Source organism: Bos indicus x Bos taurus, chromosome 14, assembly GCF_003369695.1.
Source record: "Bos indicus x Bos taurus breed Angus x Brahman F1 hybrid chromosome 14, Bos_hybrid_MaternalHap_v2.0, whole genome shotgun sequence".
In the NCBI taxonomy this organism is placed as follows: Eukaryota; Metazoa; Chordata; class Mammalia; order Artiodactyla; family Bovidae; genus Bos; species Bos indicus x Bos taurus.
This window is the reverse complement of record NC_040089.1, coordinates 8,493,184-8,516,848: the sequence shown is the minus strand read 5'-3', so window position 1 is coordinate 8,516,848 and position 23,665 is coordinate 8,493,184. Positions and strand designations below refer to the sequence as shown.

Sequence of the window (23,665 nt, the reverse complement as noted above, 5' to 3'; positions counted from 1 at the left end):
GATGCTAATGTCAGAAATCTAACTGGGATGATGATTATATATTAAAGTCTAAATTTTGTAGAGTGCCTTATAACTCACAAAGAGGTTTCATACATCAGTTCATTTCATCACCATGACCAGACTGGGAGGCAGGAACCATGATCACAGTTCTGCAAATGAGAAGACCAAATTTCAAGTGATGAAATTCAACCAAGGTCACGGAGCTATGTGCTGCCAGAGCCAAGATTGAAAAACCACGTCCAGCCAGAACATCATGTTTTGTCCGAAATAGGGTGGGTAAAAGAATGGCAACTTGGCATACTGGGAGTCTCTAAAGGGCTAAACAAGAGAATAAATAGTCTGAACTATTTGTCCTTGCAAAACTCTTTGCTGTCTTAAAATACTTCAGCGCTACTGAGCCATGGTGGAAATGACTGCAAATCATCCAGCAGTTATAAAAAGGAAGAGTTAAACCAATTGTGACTCTGAGTCTTATTTTAACCGCCTAAAAGGAATCGGAGCTGCTTTAAGGATGACCACGTAAAGATCTAAAGGAAAATAGAACAGATCTCAGCTTCATTTTTGCCAAATGCTTCCAAAGCTCAATTTTGCAAGTTGTTTAAAACTTGTAAGGACTTTGAGCTCTGCATGTATTTATTTTTGCTATTTACGTTCTGAATTGAGATTGAGTCAGCTAACAAGAACCTGCTTAGTCCATAATATGGGTGAAACATTGAAGATGGGCAAATGCAAAATATAGCAGTTGTGAATGACATCACTGCACATATACAGTATTTCATATTAATATATACAGAGATTTAAATAAGTTATTGTGGGTTCAATCAAACACTTAACCATCTTTTAAAATGTTTCTATTCTTAGCCTCCTCTGATTTCATGTGGAATTTGAAACATATTTTCTCCCAGAAATAAGTGTAGGTTGACAAACTGCAAAGATCCCTAGACTTGAATACTGAAGGAAGACTGGGTTTAAACTCAAGTTCTGTAAAGACATGCGTTGTGATTGTGGACAAGGTGGTCATTGCTTCATTCCATCAGTAGCCATTCACTTAGCATGAATTTTGGCTTGGCTCAAGTGTAAACTCCTTCAGGAAGTCTTGGATGTCTTCACCTCCCCCTTGGCCCTTAGCTGCTCTGTCTTTGAAATCCCATTATACCTCATGCATGTCTCCATCAACAAAGTTTCCACACTGAATTAAAATTATTGTTTTATTTCTCTATGTTTCCCCGTCAGACTATTGACAATAGCTGGCATCTATTTGCTGTTCTTCAGCAGCAGTGCCCATATTTTCCTTGAGAAGTCCCCTCTCCCTTCCTCCTAGTGTGTGGTTCCAGTGAACAGACTGATTTCCCTCCCAGCCTTTGATGCGCTCCAATCCACTTGGAGCTTCACAGGCATGCATGTGTGCTATGTCACTCCAGTCATGTCTGACGCTTTGCAGCCCTATGGACCATAGATAGGCCTGCCAGGCTCCTCTGTCCACGGGATTCTCCAGGCAAGAATACTGGAGTGGGTTGCCATGCCCTCCTCCAGGGGATCTTCCCAACCCACGGATCTAATCCACATCTCTTACATCTCCTGCACTGGCAGGCAGGTTTTTTACCACTAGCATCACCTGGCAATCCCCTGGATCTTCATATACTTAGTGACAAAGGGATAGGTTTTGTTGTGTAATTGGGACCCTTCCAGAACCAAGGTAGCCAGCCCTCTTGTCCTAAGTCTAGAGTTTGTTTCTGCTGACTTTGACTGGGGGAAGTTGCAGGCACAGAGCCAGCAGAACTACCATGGAGTAATAAAGAGCATTTCAAAAAATAAAGTGGACAGAGGAAAAGAGACTTGAAGAGACTGACAGAGACCTGGAATCTTTGCCTGGAATGTTTATTAATATGAACCAATACATTTAATGACTGATCAATCCATTTTGAGTTGGGTTCTCCTCCGCTGGAACTCAAAAAACCCTGACTGATAAAATGATGCCAGGCACACTTATACCTTTAGCATATGGATCAGTACCTCAAACAATCTGCACACTCAAAACCTACATGAAGGAGATAAAACAGCATCATCTCCATCAGATGGAGACCTCATCCACTCAGGGCTTTATAGCCAAGTGAAGCAAAGGAAGATGGCCCCAAGAGAGAGATACATGGTGCCGGGTGCTACAGCATCTTGGGGAAGCCAAGTGCTACCTCCACCCACCAGCATGGGGCAGAGAAGGCCCCACAGAGGCAGTCTCCTCTAACAGGACCTTAAAGGAAGAGTAGGGGTCTTCCAGGCATATAGCCCGTGGGAGACATTCCAGACACAACAAAGAACTCGTGCAAAGGCTGACTTGGCCTACCGGAACTTGAGTATTCTATTCTGTAAAATGGAGACAGCTCATTTAACTGGCCCACCACTGTCTTGGAGCCCCTGTTCTGTGCCAGGCACTACATGGGCAGTTGGGATTCTACAGATGCCTGAGGTATGGTCACCATCATCCTGAAAGAGCTGACGGCCTGATGGAGGAGATACAAAAGTAAACATTCAAGAACAGTACAAGAAATGGGCAAGAGAGAGGGGAGTCCTGAGAGCTGGAGGAATACAAAAAGGGGTCACTGAAGACCTCTTCCCCAGAAAACAGGGTGGACTCCTTGGAGGAGGTGGGACATGAAACTGTCAGCTGGAAACTGTTTAAACAATAAACACTGCTGTCCCGGTCATCCTGACCCCTGGAAAGGGAATTAAAAAAATCCTCAAGACCTATCTAATAGCTGCAATGGGAACAAAATGAAGCAGGGCACGTTGGTCTTTGGGAGTAGAAGTGGTCAGTGAGATAAATATTCAAGATTTGAGGAAGGCGAAGAAAGAGAAGACATTATTTTTTCGTTTCACCTTCCATCTTAGGTAATCGTAACATCACATTTTTGGAGCGCTTAGTACACATGGCACATGATGCTAAGTGCTTGATGAGGATTATTTCAATCATTTATCGATACAGGGTGGGAATTATGAGTATCTCCCTTTACAGATGAAAATGTGACGTTTTGGAGTGTTGGGTAAACTGAAGTGGGAACTGGGCTTTGAAACTTGGCAAGCTGGGGACAAGACAGCGCCTTGAGGCAACACTGTGCAAACCTGGTCCACCCGTATTAGCATAGAGATTAAGGGAGATGCTTGCTGAATTTATTTCAGATTTACTACTGACAGCAAGCATCAAGACTTTGGTATCTTTTGACTTTCCTTGCCAGGGGCATATCATGAAAGAATGTTCTTTCTCCTGTTTATTTTCTTCTTCTAGCATATATCAAACACACAGCTAGATATGAAGACGATGATCACGGACAGCTATGTATGAGCACGACTCAGCTTTAGTCACACTTAGCATTTTCCCAAATGTCTTCAGGGTTTTTAAAAAACAAAGAAAACACCGCAAATCCAGTCCTTCTAGTACCTCTGAGATGACTCCTCCAGGTCAGTCACCTCCTCTGTGGATGCATCACCTGGCTGCAGGCTGATGCCAGCTCCTAAGGGGACATTAGTCACTTCCGGGCCCTGAAAGGAGGAATTATGTGGGTGCAGCAAAGGTTTAAAAAAACTCACTTGGATGATCCAACGCCTCTTCCTGGAAACGTTCAGAAGCCGTCCACTGGGACTGAGGAGACAAGTCGTAGGAGTTTTCTCTGGGTCTCTGAGAGGCAACAGGGCCAGAAAAGGAGGCTTTCACAGACTCTGCATTCAGCTTCTGTGACTCCCAGTCATCAGTCAGAGAACAGTCAAAATCACCTCCTGGAAGAGCAGAGGGGTTCAGTGTGTGTGTGTGTGATTTCCATGACTCTAATGATCACAGCAATAGTCTCAAGAAGCACAGAGAATTGGAACTGAATGAGCAGAAACATTTTTTTCTAACCTCTATTTCCATGGAGCATAAAGTGACGAAGGGGAAATGACAGCAGAGAGGAGAGCCGGAGGCAGCCCACGGGTGACTGAGCCCCCCAAGAAGGCGCCAAGCCTGAGACATTTGGGAAGGGGAGCCAGCATTGAGGGGAAGGCCAAAGCTTCACAGGCCTGGGGCAGGCGGATCTGTGGAGTCATTCAGTGCAGAATTATTGTATAACTGCATACGAGACACAGTTCGGGAGGCTGGGCGTCAGAAGTCAGAGTAGACAAGTGCTGTGTGCCATCCATGGCTGGGGAGGGACAGGCACACCGGATCACAGTTAGGAGGCAAAGAGGTCATCACTGCACGGAAACCTGGCAGAAGGTGTCCAGATGGAGCCTGGGATGGAGTGTCTGAGTGCTTGAGCGGAAATCTGAAGGCCTAGGAGGAGGACTTGCAGAGAGACAGAAGGAAGAGCAAAGGCCAGGAAGAGACAGACAGAGGGCGAGGGGAGGGGGGAGGAGGAGAGGGAGGAGGGGGAGGGGGAAGGAGGAGAGGGAGGAGGGGGAGGAGGGGGAGGGGAAGAAAGAAGGGAAAGAAGAAAGAAAGACATCAGTCCCCGCACAGAATATGGTGGGCTCCCAGAAGAACAAGCCGTCCTTTGTGGCCAGACAGGAGCCCCTGAGCGTGGGCAGTCCTGGAAGATGGTTCTGGCTGGATTGTTAGTGCTGTGCTTAGTCACTCAGTCATGTTCAATTCTTTGCAACCCCATGAACTGTAGCCTGCCAGGCTCTTCGGTCCATGGGATTCTCCAGGCAAGAATACTGGAGTGGGAAGCCTATCCCATCTCCAGAGGATCTTCCCAACTCAGGAATCAAACTGGAGTCTCCCGCATTGCAGGCAGATTCTTTATCAGCTGAGTTACTTGGGATTGCTCAATGGGGATCAAAATCATGAAGGGCCTCATGGGTCATGCTCACTCAGGAGCTCAGATTTATCCTGTGGGCAACTTGGAGGATGGGAGTACTGAGAGGTGCTTTGTGTGTTGAGGTGCTCACTCAGTGGTGTGAGTGGTGGAGAGAGTCCCAGCCCTGTTCTAGAAGCTGGGAGTGACTGAGGAGCTCAAGAACTCTTGGGGTCTTCATATAGCAGTGCTTCTTAACCAGAAGTCATTTCTCTCCCCAGAGGACATCTGACAATGTCTGGAATCATTTTGGATGGTCACAGATTCAGCAGGGAAAAAGGGATAGGGTATCACTGGTATCTGAAGGAATAAAGCCCAGGGATGTTGTGATACCATATACACAGGACAGGCCTGGATACTGAACCAATGAACTGATGCTTTTGGACATGGGAATTCCGCCAACCCTGCAGGCTCCTTCCTACCCTCCCGCCCACAACTTGCTGCCTCTTGATAAAGCAGTCTGCAGAAGCATCTTTGCTGGTTGTCACAGAAAAAGGAAATGGTAGGAAGTGAACCATGCCGAGCATCCAATAACGCCCAGACTGCAGAGGAGGTCCTGGACCTTGTTTACTGCAGCACTAATCACAATGGCTAAGATACGGAAAGAACCCATGTTCATCAATAGGCAAATGAATAAAGAAAATCCTGCCATTTGCATCATCACGGATGAACCAGGAGGTTCATCTAAGTGAAATAAGCCAGTCGTAGAAAGACAAATACCACATGATTACACTTATACACGAGGTATCTAAAATAGTCAAAATCAGAGAAGCAGAGAATAAAAGGGTGGCTGCTGGGGGTGAGGGGGCAGGGGGCTAAGGGGAATTGTTCAACAGATATAAGGTTTCAGTGATGCTAGATGAATAAGTTCTAGAGCTCTGCCACACATGTGGCTATAGATATCAATGTGGTATTTTATGTACTTCAAAATGTGTTGAGAAGGTAGATTTTTTTTCTTAGCACGCGCGCACACACACACACACACACACACACACACAAAAGACCAAAAAAAAACCCACCCAAAACTCTACAAAACTTAGTCACTCAGTCATGTCCGACTCTTTGCAACCCCATGGACTGTACTACTCTTACTCTGAATCTTGCAGTATTGGAGGGACGCTGGGCTCTGATATCTTGAGTAAAGATCAGAGACAGCCAATATTGACCTTAAAAACCTCCTGTAAATGTCCAATTGGCACAATCGTATAGAATGTGTGTGGTGTGGCATGTTAGTCACTCAGTCATGTCTGACTCTTTGTGACCCCGTGGACTGTAGTCTTCTAGGCTCCTCAGTCCTTGGGATTCTCCAGGCAACAATACTGGAGTGGGTTGTCAATTCCTTCTCCAGGGGATCTTCCCCACCCAGAGATCAAATTCAGGTCTCCTGCTTTGCAAGCAGATTCTTTACCATCTGAGCCACCAGGGAAGTCTTTATATATATATATATATAAAGACTTTATATATATATATATATATATATATATAAACTATATCTCCATAAAGCTGTTTTTAAAAAAGAGAGGAAGCTATGTGGTCATATTCACATGGAAGTAAGAAGGAACTGGTACCTTTGTGGCTGATTATGTATTCAAGCGTGGCATTGAACTAAGATCTGGGGAGACATGATGAGGATGTGACAACAGTAAAAATATTCCTGAGCTGTTGCCCAAAGCTACTCTGTTGAACTTACGCTTTGCTGCTGAGAGTTAGATGAGATAAAAATGTATCTCATGTAGAATTCTGGAAATATTGCACAGAAATTTCTAAAAGAAAATTCTAAAAGAAGAGATGGCATTAAAAAGAGAAAAAAAGATAAAAAAATTTTTACAGACAAAAGAGTCTTAACAAAAAATGATCAAGGAATTTTCATCTCTGAAAAGACATGGTTTTCCCCCAATTCACACTTCACTGACATTTTTTCCCCCTCTAACCTTAATAATAAATGAAAGGGGCTTTCCTGGGGGGGGCTCAGTAGTGAAGAATCCACCTGTCAATGCAGGAGACACAGGTTTGATCCCTGACCCGGGACGATCCCACGCTCTGCAGAGCAACTAAGCCAGTGTGCCTCAACTATTGAGACTGTGCTCTGGAGTCCAGAAGCTGCAACTATGGAGTACACATGCCATAGCTGCTGAAGCCCTCATACTCTAGAGCCCGTGCTCCGAAACAAGACAAGTCACCACAGTGAGAAGCCCACGCACTGCCGCTAGGGTAGCCCCCAGCTTGCTGCAACTAGAGGAGAGCCCATGGGCAGCAACAAAGACACAGCACAGCCAAAATTAAATAGAAAACATGTTAAAAATAATAAATGAAAGAATCATCATGCAGTAAGTAAGTGAAAGTCGCTCAGCCACGTCTGATTCTGTGGGACCCTATGAATTGTAGCCCAGTAGGCTTCTCTGTCCATGGGATTCTCCAGGCAAGAATACTGGAGTGGGTTGCCATTTTTTCCCCAGAGGATCTTCTCAACCCAGGGATCAAACCTGAGTCTCCTGCACTGTAGGCAGATTCTTCACCATCTGAGTTATGAAGGAAGCCCTGCATAATCCAGAGAACGTATCAATAAATAATTCTTTGGGATTATATTTGAAGATATTAATTTTATTCTGTTTCTCTTGGTTTATTTAAATTGTGTGGTTGGCTTCTGATTTTTTTTTTTTTTTTTGGCTTCTGTTTTACAAGGATGAATCTAATTCTTCCAAGCAAGTTCCCTATCCTTACATACAAAATAGGCATTATCATTTGCTATAGAGGGAAACGCAAAGCCATGTACAGATGTTGCCATCAAAGACATTTATGGAGGAGGCACTAGATCAAGAGAAAACTGTAGACCTCAGACGGGGGTGCCTTGTCTGAGGTCATCGTGTCTTTCTTTCTTGGGACTGGCAGAAACAGAGCTGGAAGCCCTGATGAGTCCTCCCTGTCTAGATCCTGGATCCTCTATCAGTATGACTCATGGACTCTGAGGATGCAGTCCAAATTGCAGCATTGGATCTGGGCAGCCACGAAACATCAGAGCTAGAAGATGAATTGCAGCTAATGAGGAAAGGTGTCTGGATGCAGCTGTGGAAGGGGTGAGCTGAGGATAAACAAAATAGGCAACAACACCAACACCACAAAAAAAGCCCATTTTAGCCTGAAAAATTAAGGAAAAGAAAATCAGAGGAAGTAAGTTTTGATTGCATCCATTTCCCAGAGAGAAAACGGCAGAACAATTTAATTTTGAATTCTTCTCTCGAGTCTTCTAACTCGGCGATGTTTCCAGAGAAAAAGGATTTGCTGATAAAAGTCAGGGGGCTTTGGGTAAATCTGGAAAACAAGAAGTCTGGGGAAGATTTGATTACAGTTGACAGCAGAGATGAGCGCTTTCAAAGCCCCATGTGTACCCGGGTTGACTAATTACTGATTGGGGGTGGGGGTACTTGATTTTGTTATATTTAGAAGACATTCTGAAACCATGAGAGTTTTAACAAGATACCTCATGCACGTGCAGCACTGCTGCGGTCCAATTGCTTTCGGATTGTTTGGACATATTTTGAAGAGGCAGCAATGGGAAAAACAACATGTGAATTTCCAAATATGTGAAACTCTGCCTTTAGAGTGGCGATTCCCAAACTTTAAACATCCACGGATAGTTCACCTGATTTTTGCCACCTCCCAGGGCCTTCTTACAGAGAAGGCGATGGCACCCCACTCCAGTACTCTTGCCTGGAAAATCCCATGGACGGAGGAGCCTGATAGGCTGCAGTCCATGGGGTCGCTAAGAGTCAGACACGACTGAGCAACTTCACTTTCACTTTTCACTTTCCTGCATTGGAGAAGGAATGGCAACCCACTCCAGTGTTCTTGCCTGGAGAATCCCAGGGATGGGGGAGCCTGGTGGGCTGCCATCTGTGGGGTCGCACAGAGTTGGACAGGACTGAAGCGACTTAGCAGCAGCAGCAGAGCCTTCTTAACTCCTAGCCACTTCAAATTTTCTTAGACTGTTTCACCTTAGTCTTTTACTTTAAAGGAAACTTTATATCACTCATTTAAATGCCCTAAAGAAAAAGTAAATGTAAGAACAAGTACAATGAACATGAGACCTTATTTAATTTGCACTAAATACTTTTGTAGGGGAAAGCTCTGAGCCTGTTCTTTGTTAAAAGAGAGTAATGTAACTCCCAGTGGTTCGGGCTCTGTGCTCCCACTGCTGTGCAGCAGAGTTAATCAGCTATGTGTATACATATATTCCTTTTCTCTGAGCGATAAGAAAGCCTTCTTCAGTGATCAATGCAAAGAAATAGAGGAAAACAACAGAATGGGAAAGACTTGAGATCTCTTCAAGAAAATTAGAGATACCAAGGGAACATTTCATGCAAAGATGGGTTCAATAAAGGACAGAAATTGTATGGACCTAACAGAAGCAGAAGATATTAAGAAGAGGTGGCAAGAACACACAGAAGAACTATACAAAAAAGATCTTCACGACCCAGATAATCACGATGGTGTAATCACTCACCTAGAGCCAGACATCCTGGAATGTGAAGTCAAGTGGGCCTTAGAAAGCATCACTACGAACAAAGCTAGTGGAGGTGATGGAATTCCGGTTGAGCTATTTCAAATCCTGAAAGATGATGCTGTGAGAGTGCTGCACTCAATATGCCAGCAAATTTGGAAAACTCAGCAGTGGTTACAGGACTGCAAAGGTCAGTTTTCATTCCAATCCCAAAGAAAGGCAATGTCAAAGAATGCTCAAACTACCGCACAATTGCACTCATCTCACACGCTAGTAAAGTAATGCTCACAATACTCCAAGCCAGGCTTCGGCAATACGTGAACCGTGAACGTCCAAATGTTCAAGCTAGTTTTAGAAAAGGCAGAGGAACCAGAGATCAAATTGCCAATGTCCGCTGGATCATAGAAAAAGCAAAAGAGTTCCAGAAAAACATCTATTTCTGCTTTGTTGACTATGCCAAAGCCTTTGACTGTGTGGATCACAATAAACTGTGGAAAATTCTGAAAGAGATGGGAATACCAGACCACCTGACCTGTCTCTTGAGAAACCTATATGCAGGTCAGGAAGCAACAGTTAGAACTGGACGTGGAACAACAGACTGGTTCCAAATAGGAAAAGGAGTACGTCAAGGCTGTATACTGTCATCCTGCTTATTTAACTTGTATGCAGAGTACATCATGAGAAACACTGGGCTGGAAGAAGCACAAGCTAGAATCAAGATTGCCAGGAGAAATATCAATAACCTCAGATATGCAGATGACACCACCATTATGGCAGAAAGTGAAGAGGAACTAAAAAGCCTCTTGATGAAAGTGAAAGAGAGTGAAAAAGTTGGCGTAAAGCTCAACGTTCAGAAAACTAAGATCATGGCATCTGGTCCCATCACTTCATGGGAAATAGTTGGGGAAACAGTGGAAACAGTGTCAGACTTTATTTTTGGGGGGCTCCAAAATCACTGCAGATGGTGACTGAAGCCATGAAATTAAAAGACGCTTACTCCTTGGAAGGAAAGTTATGTCCAGCCTAGATAGCATCTTCAAAAGCAGAGACATTACTTTGCCAACAAAGGTCGGTCTAGTCAAGGCTATGGTTTTTCCTGTGGTCATGTATGAATGTGAGAGTTGGACTATGAAGAAAGATTAGCGCCGAAGAATTGATGCTTTTGAACTGTGGTGTTGGAGAAGACTCCTGAGAGTCCCTTGGACTGTAAGGAGGTCCAACCAGTCCATCGTAAAGGAGATCAGCCCTGGGTGTTCTTTGGAAGGAATGATGCTAAAGCTGAAACTCCATACTTTGGCCACCTCATGCAAAGAGTTGACTCATTGGAAAAGACCCTGATGCTGTGAGGGATTGGGGGCAGGAGGAGAAGGGGACGACAGAGGATGAGATGGCTGGATGGCATTACCGACTTCATGGACCTGAGTTTGAGTGAACTCTGGGAGTTGATGATGGACAGGGAGGCCTGGTGTGCTGCGATTCATGGGGTCGAAAAGAGTCGGACATGACCAAGTGACTGAACTGAGCTGAACTGAGCCTTCCTCTCACCTTCCCACTGCCCCCATCTAGATCATCACAGGGCAGCGAGCTGAGCCCCTTGTGTAACACAGCAGCTTCCTCCTAGCCATTCCCATTTTCTTCAGTCCATTGCCACTCTTTAATATGCTGTGTAAAATGGTTTTTGTCTGTATTCATTTTCTGAACTGGGTCTTCAGAAAATCATTTAAGTTTATCTTACTTTTCTTTTTCCCTTTTCTGATTAGTGCTTTCTGGGTCCTATCCAAAAAAAAAATCTGCTTGGTAAAGGTTGTGATGATAGTCTCCTAAGTTTTCTTCAAGAAGATTTATAGACCCTGTTTTTGCAGTTAGGTCTAATATCCACCCCAAATTGGGTTTTGTATATGGTGTGAATTAGTATTAAAAATACTTGTATGTGTATATAAGTACACATACAAGTACATTTATTATATTTCTTGATTAAATAAAAATATATAACCATAAAAAAGATGTGCTTTGAGTTCCTATCACTATATTTATATATGTATCTACACATACATATTTAGATATATTAATATCATATAATGTGTACTATATAATATGTATACCCACTCCAGTGTTCTTGCCTGGAGAATCCCAGGGACGGGGGAGCCTGATGGGCTGCCGTCTATCGGGTCACGCAGAGTCGGACACGACTGAAATGACTTAGCAGCAGCAGCAGCATATAATATGTATATATTATATATCTAATTATGCATATAGCATAAATTTCGATAGGAGTATGTATATGTGTTACACTATGTATACATATCAGAGAAGGCGATGGCACCCCACTCCAGTACTCTTGCCTGGAAAATCCCATGGGCGGAGGAGCCTGGTAGGCTGCAGTCCATGGGGTCACTAAGAGTCGGACACGACTGAGCGACTTCACTTTCACTTTTCACTTTCCTGCATGGGAGAAGGAAATGGCAACCCACTCCAGTGTTCTTGCCTGGAGAATCCCAGGGACGGGGGAGCCTGGTGGGCTGCCATCTGTGGGGTCTTACAGAGTTGGACACGACTGAAGCGACTTAGCAGCAGCAGCAGCAGCATGTATACATATCTTATTTTTAAAATGAGGAAATTGAGACTTAGCAAAGTTAAGTAACTATCACAGTGTGCCCAAACTAGGACTTGAATTCTGATTCCAGTAACCTTTGTCTATCCATGTCCTGTACAGAAAAGATCCATTGGAGACATGCAGATATGTTCCAGGTATTATTGGCTTAATAATTTGCATATTTAAATTAGGTTATTTTGCATGAGATGCAGATGAATACATTTGGATCACATGAGTAGTGTGGAGAGGACTTTAGGTGATTATTTAAAAGTTGCTACTGCCCATTTGGAAATGCTATCTCACCATGGAAAAAAGAGGTTCAACTCACCATTTTCTTTGCAGTGGTTTGTTTTCAGCCTCCTGACCCCCTCCAACCAGACATCCTCACTGGGGGAGGAGTCAACATCATCAAAGATACTTCCATGCAGCCAGGATTCAGAGGCACTGAGGTTGAAGAGAGAAGAAAAAGAACGGCGGATTCTCCTTTTCTTTCTAAATATTCTGGAGAGAAATGAAAGTAGTAAGGTGAATAACAAGTAGCAGTCAACTCACGGGCAAAGCAGAGAATTCAGTGAAAGCAGACACATGGGACCCGTGTCTGTCGCCCAGGTCCATGAAGCGCATTTCTTTTTTTTCCTCCATTAATTCCAGAGAAGCTTCTTAGATTCCTGTATGTGCCAGGCGTTTGCATCAATGTCAAGGATATTGAGATAAAAGACAAAACCTTGGGTCGAAAGACAAAAGTAATGCAGATATAGCGAACACTTTCATTGACCTCATCCTGTGTTTGGTGTCTTTCTTAGTGATTTATGCCCAGTAACTCACATTATCCTTGGAACAGCCTCACAGGTAGGTACTACTGCTACCCCATATCTCAGATCAGGAAACTGAGGCACAAAGAAGTTAAATAACTTGTCTGACGTCTTACAGCTAGTAGCTGACACAGCTGGGATGCACACGCAGGCAGTCTGGCTCCATCGTTTCTGCCCTTGGTGAGTGCTGTGTGCACGTGTGTTCTGGCAGTGTCAACTAGGGCTGCTTTGAGAGCACCAGGAGAGGTATTGCTAATCTGGAGACAAGGAAGGCTTTCTGGGGTAAACAAACAAACAGTCTCATATTGAGTCATGCTAGGAATTGAGGCAGGAAAGGTAAAAAGAGGGCCAATGATAACCTTGACTATTACGTGAAGGAGTTAGAATTTAACATAAAGGGCTCTGAAGTATGGCAAGGACAAGCAGATGGTGGTGACCTGATTGGGTTTGCATTTCCAAAGATTTTGGTTCTCCATGTGTCCCCACTCCCCACAATCCAACAATCCATCCTCTACCTTATAAGCAGTGTTATCTTGCTAAGGATGAATCTGACAGTTTGTCAAGGGCTCCTGTCAATCTACAGAATAAAGCCCAGATTCCTCAGGCTGGAACGTAACCCCCTCCATCCAGCCCTGCTTCTGGGTTTAGTCTCCTCTCGTGGAGAGCAGTCTTTCCACCGTAAACTGTGTTTCTTCCAAACGACTTGCCATTCCTCACACTGTATCAGGGTCTCTTAGGCCTCCATACCTGTACCCTCTCTCAGGTAGTCCTCTTTTCTACATCCCTCTTAATTAACATCCAATCAACCATCTTCATCTCAAGGAAGCTCGTTTTAATCTATCCCGCCAAAGAAAATGGGCCTCTCTTCCTTCTCTACTCCGCTACCCTCCATCCAGGCTTCTATCCCAGCACTTCTATTGCTTCATTACTTTTAAAAAAAAACTAGTTCATTCTTTTAATTGATTTTTTTAATTTTTGGTTGTGCGGGGTCTTCATTGCTGTGCGGGCTTTTCTCTAGTTGCTGTGCAAGGGCTTCTCATGGCGGTGGGTTCTCTTGTTTCAGAGCATGGCCTTTAGGGCCCGTAGGCTCAGGAGTTGCAGCTCCCAGGCTCTAAAGCACAGGCTTAATAGTTGTGGCACCTGAACTTAGTTGCATGTGGAATCTCCCGGGATCAGATATCAAACCCATGTCTCCTGCATTGGCAGGCTGATGCTTTACCACTGAGCCACCAGGGAAGCCCATCTTCATTACTTTAAACACCAGCCCCCCCAAAAAAAGGTGTTTTTTTTTTTTATCACACGTTACAGCATGCAAGATCTTAGTTCCCTGGCCAGAGATCAAACCTGCACCCTCTGCCATGGAAGCGGGGAGTCTTAACCACTGGACCATCAGGGACATCCCAGTTCATAACTTTTGTTCGTTTTCATGAGTCAGCCACCCCTGCTTCTTATGAGCCCGTGTACTTCCATGATGTTGAGCAGAAATAGGCTGCTTATACACAATGTTCAATGAACCAGTGAATGAATAATTGACAGATGGGTTGGAATGCAGATCCTTTGACCTAACCTCCTCTACTTACCTGACTAAGTTCTCCTTGTAGAGAACCCTGGTCTGGGAGGGGCTCAGGGTTATGTTTCCATCTTCGTCGCAGAGAAAACTGTCTTCTGTCCAGACGTAGTAGCCGTTGGTGAGAAGTCTGGGACTTCGTCGACAGGTGAACGGGGAGTCCGTCAGGGGATCTCCGGAGTGGCCCTCAAAGGGACTGTCACCATTGAGGAAATCACAGACAGAGCTACAGGGGGACGATTAAGCCCTTTCAGCCTGTATCCGGTTCATCCAGCCACACACAAACCACACATGTAGTCACCATGAAGGAAAACCACCTCTTTGCCTTCCTGATGACCAACTACTTCTGCACTTCTGATGGTGTCTCTTTTAATCTTCTGAGCTTCATCTCTTCACCTGTGAGACCACTGAACTACAGCACGTTTAGTGCTTCTTCCTGTTTTAAACACTTTGATGAAAACTTAGGGTGAATTGGTTTCTTTGAGATATGATGCCCCCTCCACCCCGTCCTTGACATGGTCCATTTTCTTGGATGTAAGAAATTGCAAAACAGCCTACCTGGGATGCTGGAAGCTCCAAGCATCTTTCACTCCCCACCCTTTCTTTGAAGAGCCCTCCAACTGCTACATCCTTACTCTTGTCACTGTAGTAGGGAAATTGCAACTACACAGACCAGACACTAATGAGTTATAGGAGAACATGCAGTCAAAGAGATCTTTTGGGGGATTTCTCTGTGGTCCAGTGGTTAAGAATCTGCTTTGCAAAAGAGAAAAAAAAAAATCTGCCTTGTGAGGCAAGGGGTATGGGTTCCATCCCTGGTTGGGGAACTAAGATCCCACATGCTACACAGAGCAACTAAGCGTGCATGCTGCAATAGAGAGTCTGACCACCACAAGGAAAGATCTGGCAGCTGCGACTAAGACCTGATGCAGCCAAATAAATACACAAATATTTTTTAAAGAGTTTTTTGTGGTTTTTTTTTTTTTTTTTTTGGCTTTTGCCAATTTCCCTCAGATCAGCTGCATACGTGATCACACAGTTACCTTCCCTGATCTGCTATCCAGGGAAGTCCTCTACTTGGTCAGGCTCATCTGTAATTGCCTTAGGTTTGAAAAACAATCACATGCCTATATGGTTGAAATGCAACCTTGTGCCTCACCCTTTACTGAAATTCTGAAAAAAATTTTAAGTTTAAAGCTTATTTATGTTATATGTAAGATAGATAACCAAAAATCTGTGTACTATAGTACACAGATAGTGTACTGTGTAATATACTGAGCAATATATATATTGTAATAACCTCTAAGGGAAAAAATCTGAAAAAGAATATATATATATATTCTGAATATTCACTCTGAATATACACATATCTATATATTCAAAATATATATAACTCAATCACTTTCTTGTACATCTGAAATTATCACAACATTGTAAATCAACTATACGTCAATAAAAAAATTTAAAAACTTAGAAAAATAACTGGTGCCATCAAAGAAAAAAGACTACTCACACTTACATGTACTAAAGTTAGCAAAACACTATTTTAAATGGATGTTATTTATGGAAAACTTACTATGAGCTTGGCCCCTACTTCACACTTTATCTGCTTTTCACAAACCTCCCTAAAAGTTAAAGATTGGTATCTTCATAGTACAGCAGGAAAAAAAAAGAGAGAGAGAGAGAGAGATGGAGAATGGTAAATATATCAGGTATTTGACACATCTAGTAAGTGTCAGAGTTAAGATTTTGAATCTGGGTTTATCTGATTCTAAGGCACGTGCTCTTTCCATAAGAGCTGCTTGTTCCTCTGGCTGATTCATTTGATTGTAGCAGGAGGCCCGAAATTTATAAGAGGGGGCGGGTTCTAATATCACTGCATGATTCCTTCATACTACTGGCATGATTCACAAAATGTTAAAGGAAACATCAACTGATGCCTGTGTAAGGAATAAAAGACAGAGAGACCAGGGAAAAAAGAAAAGCAAAGGAAGGAAAAGATAGAGACTTCTTTGCAGAACTTGAACAAAATGGCAGATTCAGCATGTCTTCATGGAACATGAGATTTGGCTGGCTTGTGCTTTGGTATAGACTCTCATGGCTCTTATAAAATAAGGCAGTAAAAGTATATTTAAGAGAATATCAATTTAAGAGAAAAGTAACAATACATCAGTATTTGGTATGCACCAAACAAGAGCAATTCACATTTGCCCACACACTCCTCTCCCTTCCAATCTCCATTGTTAGGTTAGGCAAGTTTTCAGTTCATATGTGCATGAGACTGGAAATATATTTCCATATCAAAATTGGATGAAAGCTAAAACCAGTATATATATATATTGGTTGCACCACACGGTTTGTGGAATCTTAGTTCCCTGACCAGGGATTGAACCCAAGGCCATGGCAGTGAGAGCACAGTGTCCTAACCACTAAACTGAGAGGGAATTTCCAGTATTTTAAAGTATTTATTTGTTTACTTATTTATTTGGCTGTGCCAAGTCTTAGTTGCCATATGCAGGATCTTTCAGCTGTGGCATATGGTATCTACTTCCCCTACCACGGATGTAACCCGGGCCCCCTGCATTGGGAGCACAGAGTCTTAGCTACTGGATCACCAAGTCAAGAATACAACAAAATAATGCATACAGAAAAAAAAATCTGACTGATGTTTCACAAGAGAGGTCCCCTAGAATACCTTGGGAGAATGCATGGGGGAGACGGCTCTACAGCATACTCTTTCTCCGACTGGGAAGAATCTGCATAAGCAAATGAGAGAGAAATACAAATTTATCACACTGCATCAACATGCATGATTGCACACAGTGGAGGGTGTGACTAGCTGATGTCCCAGCCTCGGCAGATTTCAACAGGTGCAACCCTCCAGTGACTCATGACTAACATAACTCATTCTCAGGACTCTACGGGAGCAAGACCTAATCCAGGGGTTTCTATATTCTGTCTCATCTCTCCTTCAACACTCCTTGAGAGACTCCTTAGTTTGGACGAGGCAGTAATAAACCAGGCTTCCCTTGTGACTCAGCGGTAAAGAATCCACCTGCCAATGCAGGAAACTCAGGGTTCAGTCCCTGGGTTGAGAAGATCCCCTGGAGAAGGAAATGATAACCCACTCCAGTATTCTTGCCTGGAAAATCTCAGGGACAGAGAAGCCTGGGGGGCTACAGGCCATGAGGTTGCAGAGTCAGACATGACTTACCAACTGAACAACAACAAAAATAATAAACCATTAGCATCAAACTGACCCATGAAAAGGAGGAAGAAAACATCTTGTGGGAAGCTGTCGAAAACCCAAATCAATTACCCAATGTGCTGTTTCGTTTAGCTTACTCATTTGAGGAATTCAATCATCTGCCTAGATTCTCTCTCATTAGTGCATCTGAAGGCACTTCTATTACAAAATAACGAGCAGAAGACATTGTTGGAGGAAAAAAATGTCTGTTTTCTAGAAATGATTTTCCAGTGTATGACACCTGTGAATATTCTTAATTTTTTAAAAAGATTGTGCATTCATTCATTCCGGTTTAACCAAAGGGCTGGCAACACATTTCAGTTGGGAAAAGTTGCAGTTGATTAATATTCTAAATGCTATTGCAGCATTTTATATTGTATAGAAATGGTGTGAATACTTGTGATAGACAGCCTCAGTGAAACTTGGTTCCATTACTGATGATTAATATCTAAGACAAAGAAAGGAGCTTAGACTTTCAGACTGAGTTGGCTGATTTGAAGGAGAAAATTGTAGGTGTGTGAAGGAAGGTTAGAAGCAGGGTTTGGGGAAAAAACAAATGACAAGAGGAAGGAAGAAATTTGAAACCACTACCGTTTTAACAACGCCCATATTTTCTGTAAGTAGCTATCAAAATCATTCAGTATTTTTTTTATAGACAAACCGTTTTGCATCTTAATAGTAGCTGATAAACAATCTTTCACGTTTATGCACAGGCATCTAAAAAAGTGATTTTTTTTTTTCCTACTAAAAGGAAAAATACCACATTTCTCTCAAGGAAAGAAATGAAGTCAAAATCATTGCCAAAGTGAAAGCTGGCATTTAAGAAGCACAAGCTACTGACAGATGGTTAATGGTATGAGTATCAGCAAAATCAAAGCAGGGAAATTGCTAAAAGGAATCTAATCGTTCAAAAGATAATTGCGTAGAGCAGTTCTCTTACATTTACTTGCTACTGGTGTTGACATCAGTTGAGATATTTGGTACATCTTGGGACGGCTGCTTGTTCAAACTTCACAGATTTTCTGCACAAGACATTAAAAAAAAAGGTGGATTATGTATTAAAAATAGAAAGATGATGCCAAAACAGATGGCATCTACTCATTGCACTAGTCAGATTTGTTTACTGAAAGAATACAGAGATAAATGGAAATGAAGGCAGAGTTGAAGGACCACTGAGTTTGTGTCTGCCTCGATGATTTTATATTTCATTTTCCATTGTCTCACTCAGTGCATCTAAATCATCTTTTTCTGTAAATAAAGATAACATTTTATTTGGGAAAGCAAAACTTACAAAGGTTGACTTGTATTCAAAATAAAATAACGAAAATTAATTATTTGGTCAAGAAATCCGAAAAAAAAAAAGATTGGTTTTAGAATTCTCTAAATAGATGTATTTGTATTTTTATCGTCCACCACACTTCAACCTCATTATCAAGTTCAAACAATGCTAGAAGATTGGGGACCGTCTTTTGCCTAACACCTCAAACCACTGACAGGTAGCTACAGAGAGGGCTGGTGGTCTTTATCATTACTATCAGCCTGGACATTTCCAAGTAGCATAAGAAGCATTGCACTAAAAATAGTATATTGCTGGGCAGATTTCAAAACTCACCTTTTATGAACATATAATTTACTTTCTCAGTTACAAATTAAACACATATACAAGTGTGTATATTATGTAAACTTTCATCACTTACCACTCATCGCATGGATCTGCTTTCCACTGATCATTCAATTTTGTATACATTATTATCCTAGCAGCAGAGTAAGGTAAGACAAAATTCTTCTCTGATTCATCATCTCTATTCACATTTTTTTCAAATGTGGTAACTACTAATGGATTGTTTCTGTAGCTGTCACACAATTAAAACAAACCCGAATAATTCTATATATTCAAATTGATTCTTTCAATAAACTAGACACAAAACCTGCCAGATAATATAGATCCTGCCTTATAGGGACCTTAAGAGAAATCAGGAGAACTTTCTGCCATCCCCTGAAAGATCTCTAAATCAAAGCATACGCATAGATTTCAATGGTTTGGAATATAAAATAATACTGTTTGCTCTACAATACTGTACAATGTCACTAGTCCTTTCCATTTTTGTTCAGCCCAAGTTACCCTATGTTAATTTCCCCCAATCATCAAGTTCAATTTTAAGCCAACAAGTTGCACAGCAGAAAGTAAGGTCTTACTGCTACATCTTATTAATGGAAATACAACAGGCTACGGTTAGCTAACAGTTAATCAAATCTTAGTAACATTGAAAAAGACTTCCGGTGCAGCTCTAAGACTTTTCAAGAAAACAGACCCTATCTATCAGTTCTACGAAAGCAACTCCTCTGTCCTGTAAAGCAATTTGCCCATGCGTCCGTCCGTCTTCCTTCCAAAGAAAGTTCCCAACCTCTTCTTCTAATTGATAAATGAAAAATAGTTACTGAAATATGATGCTTCCTGTGGTTGAGAGTCAGCAGAGAGATCCAGGACTTAGCAGGTCTTCAGCTGAAAATAATGCCAGCATATCAACAGGTGCAGAAGTCTCTTAAGAAAGAGAAACCCCGTCTTTCCCTCCTCCTAATAGATAGCTGCACACATCTCCCTGTGCAGGCTTTTGCAGGGAACTTTTGTCTTCAGTAGCCACTTGTTCTTTTGGCTGTTTCTGAGAATAGAAGGGCATGTAGTTCTCTGGAAAGCAGCCTACAACTGCTCTTGTTTTCTTTTAAAAACAGCCTGCGTAACCAGAGGCTGAGAGGCACAATGAGGTCACACTTCCTGTGCGACTCACATCAGTGGCGCTCACGCTGAGGAACATGGTGAAGATTAAAGCGGTCTCCTAGACCGGCAGTGGGGGATGAATCAGACCAGCTGGACGCATCACAGGCACACCAGGGATGCTCTTCTGCACCAACTCATCACCCCAGCTGCAAGAAAAAAAGAAAAACTTTCAGAGAAGCAGCACCTCTCACTTATCATCTTCTGGCCATTTTCAGTATGAGTCGTGTGTGGTTGGGAAAACTCCCTGGAGCAGGGCACGGCAACCCACTCCAAGATTCTTGCCTGGAGAATCTCAAGGACAGAGGAGCCTGGTGGGCTACAGCCCATAGGGTTGCAAAGGGTTGGACACAACTGAAGCAACTTAGTATGCATGCATTTAGTGCATTGTAATGCTTTGCCCAAATCGTTATTGGTGACCAGACATTGATGCTATTCAATTCAGAAGACTATCAAATTCCAGAGCTTGATCTTCTGAAAGTGTCTGCAGTGCCAATATGTTTATCCAACAAAGGTTGGACTTTTCAAGAAACTGTGAGTGGCATTTTAAATTTTATATTTAAATGTTTCTGGAGCTGAAAACTCTTCAGCTATTATAAAACTTCTTATGCTATTGTACATGAAAGTGTTAGTCACTCAGTCGTGTCTAACTCTCTGCAACTCCATGGACTGTACCACACCCCCCCACCCCCGCCTCCCAGGCTCCTCTGTCCATGGAATTCTCCAGGCAAGAATACTGGAGTGGGTTGCCATTCCCTTCTCCAGGGGATCTTCCTGGCCCAGGGATGGAACCCAGGTCTCCTGTCCTGCAGGCACATTCTCTACCATTGGAACTACCAGGGAAACACCAGATGCTATTGTAGGGTCTCTACAAAGCCTGCAGTTGTCGGTGATAAAAGAAATAGAACTTCCATCAATACTGAGTTGCATAGGGTAATGGAGAGTCACCCAGACAGACACATAAACTCTGTCTGCCATACTAGCTGTGCCCCCAGTTTATGACTTAACCTCTGAGTTGTAACTTTCTCATTACGTTTATAAATGTAATAATACGTATGTTACTGGATGGCCTGGAACATTAAATGAGGTTTAAAAAAATGAGACTTAAGTGAGTCCTCAGCTCATATGTCCAAGATGGATTCCTTGTTTGTTTTCTGTAAATCAGCTTCCCTTCTGAGGCACCAGTCACCAGGCTGCACAAAAGTCAATCTCATTCTTTCTTGGGGGTTTCCTTTCCCCTGAGGTTATGCCAAAGGCAGAGTCTTCTGTAGAACACCCCCAGGCAGGAAAAGCTATTAGGAGGCAAGTCCATCTAGTCCGTGGTCAGCAGCTTTCAAAGCTGTCCCCTAAGAATCCTTTGCAAAATCCCCTCCCCTTCAGTGGGGGCCGAGATGAATAATTTGCCTCTTCTAAATAGAACAAGACAAAACTGATGGGTTGCCACTACTGTGCTTGGGTTACAAAAGTTGGAGGCATCTGTCTTACCACTTTGTCTTACACACTTGGATGGAGCAAGCTGTCATGTTGGAGAAGGATCTGAAAGTTGTCTCAAAAGTTGTCCTGAATCCATGAGCCAAGAATGCAGCCAACAACCAGGTCAGTGAGCTTTATAAAAGTGGAATGGTGGTTGCCGGAGACTGGGAGGAGGAGAAAACAGGGGAGTGTTGGTCAAAAGATGCAAAGTTTATGCAAAGATAAATAAGTCCTAGAGATCTACTGAACAGCATAATATCTACAATTAACAATACTACATCGCATACTTAAAAACTTGCTAAGAAGGCAGATCTTATGTTAAGTGACCTATCACAAAACAGATGATAGATTCATAGATAGTAGATAAATAGAGCAGGAGGAAATTTTTGAAGGTGATGGATATATATTTATTGGTATTGATTTTAGTGGTGGTTTCGTGGGTGTATATTTATCTCTAAACTTAGATTGTGTACATTAAATATGTTCAGCTTTTTCTATGTCAATCATGCCTCAGTATGGTTGTAAAGTAATTTTTTTAAAGTAGTTTTAAAAAAAGCTTCTGGAAAATATAAGTTTTCAAAATAGAAATCATTATAAATTCTTTAAGCAATAATGGGCTTTGAAACTACTCAAAAAACACCTGTTCTCATCATTTATGAAAATAATATTCCTTGGAAACCTTTTGGTCACATAACATTTCATAAAACTTGGTCCTAAGTCTGTGTCTCAGAAACTTTAATGTACTGTGAATCACTTGGGGATTTTGTAGAAGTGAGTAGGTCTAAAGTAGCAATAGAGATTCTGTATTTGTAAGCAGTTCCTGGGCTTCCCTGGTGGTTCAGACAGTGAAGAACCTGCCTGCAATGTGGGAGACCTGGGTTTGATCCCTGGGTTGGGAAGATGCCCTGGAGAAGGGCATGGCAACCCACTCCAGTATTCTTGCCTAGAGAATCACCACTGACAAAAGAGCTTCCCAGGCTACTGTTCATGGGGTTGCAAAGAGTCAGACATGACTGAGTGACCAAGCACACACACACACACAACCAGCTCCTGGTGAAAACACTGTAGTTCATACACTGTTTTTTGGTGAGCAGGATGCTAGTGAGTACACTTTGGGAAATGCTAATAGTACTTGGTGCATGTCATGAATTAAATTTAAAATACTATAAGCAATAAATAAACATGCCTGCATGCTTGCTTAACTCCTTCAAGTACTCATGATTTCCCTTCCTACCTAAGCCTCACCCACCTCTGGATTTCTGTGTCTCATTGAATGGCATCACCTTCCATTCAACTGCTCAGGTCAGGGGACCAGGAGCAGTCAACAGTATTCCCTCTGTAGCCCTTGAATGAGACTCTCCATCTCCACTGTCAGTTCTGGCGCTCCAGAGGCCACCTTCTTTCATCTGGACTTCAGTACCAACTTTCTGTCATCTGCCTCTTCCGAACACATCCCCCAAATCCGGGTCCCCAACCTTTGGGATGTAATGCCTGATGATCTGAGGCTGGAGCTGATGTTATAACAATAGAAATGAAGTGCACAATAAATAGAATGTGCTGGAATCATCTGGAAAACACCCCCCACCCCACCGTTACATGTGGAAAAATTTTCTTCCACAAAACCAGTCCCTGGTGCCAAAAAGGCTGGGGACTGCTGCTCTAAGCCACAGCCAGAATGATCTCTGCAATGTAAATATCTGATTACGTTGTTCCTCTGATTAAATACTTCAGTGGTTTGTCATTACTCCTCTCTCAGATCAAGTTCAAAGTCCCTTCCAGTATCTACAAGGCCCTGGGAGGTCCAGTACTGCCTATTTTCCAGCCTCTCTTTCCCTCACCACACCCCATCTTTCTAGAATTCAATCATGGTGGCTTTTTG

The 23,665-nt window shown here is 42.7% G+C and overlaps 1 protein-coding gene across 4 annotated transcripts in view; it reads right to left on the bottom strand.

Annotated features, from left to right (window-relative positions):
• Positions 1-20,439, bottom strand: part of TMEM71 (transmembrane protein 71) — a 30,020-nt gene extending 9,581 nt beyond the window's left edge. For 2 of the 4 annotated variants that reach the window (XM_027560814.1, XM_027560812.1), the window contains exons 1-6: positions 19,980-20,439; positions 18,481-18,562; positions 16,989-17,049; positions 14,307-14,519; positions 12,243-12,415; positions 3,583-3,768 (exon numbers count right to left, since the gene is read on the bottom strand). In XM_027560814.1, coding sequence (XP_027416615.1) covers positions 3,583-3,768; positions 12,243-12,415; positions 14,307-14,519; positions 16,989-17,049; positions 18,481-18,526 — 679 coding nt within the window. In that variant the 5' untranslated portion in view covers positions 18,527-18,562; positions 19,980-20,439. The other 2 variants (XM_027560815.1, XM_027560813.1) reach the window with 2 other exon arrangements.
• Between the last annotated feature and the right edge of the window lie 3,226 nt (positions 20,440-23,665).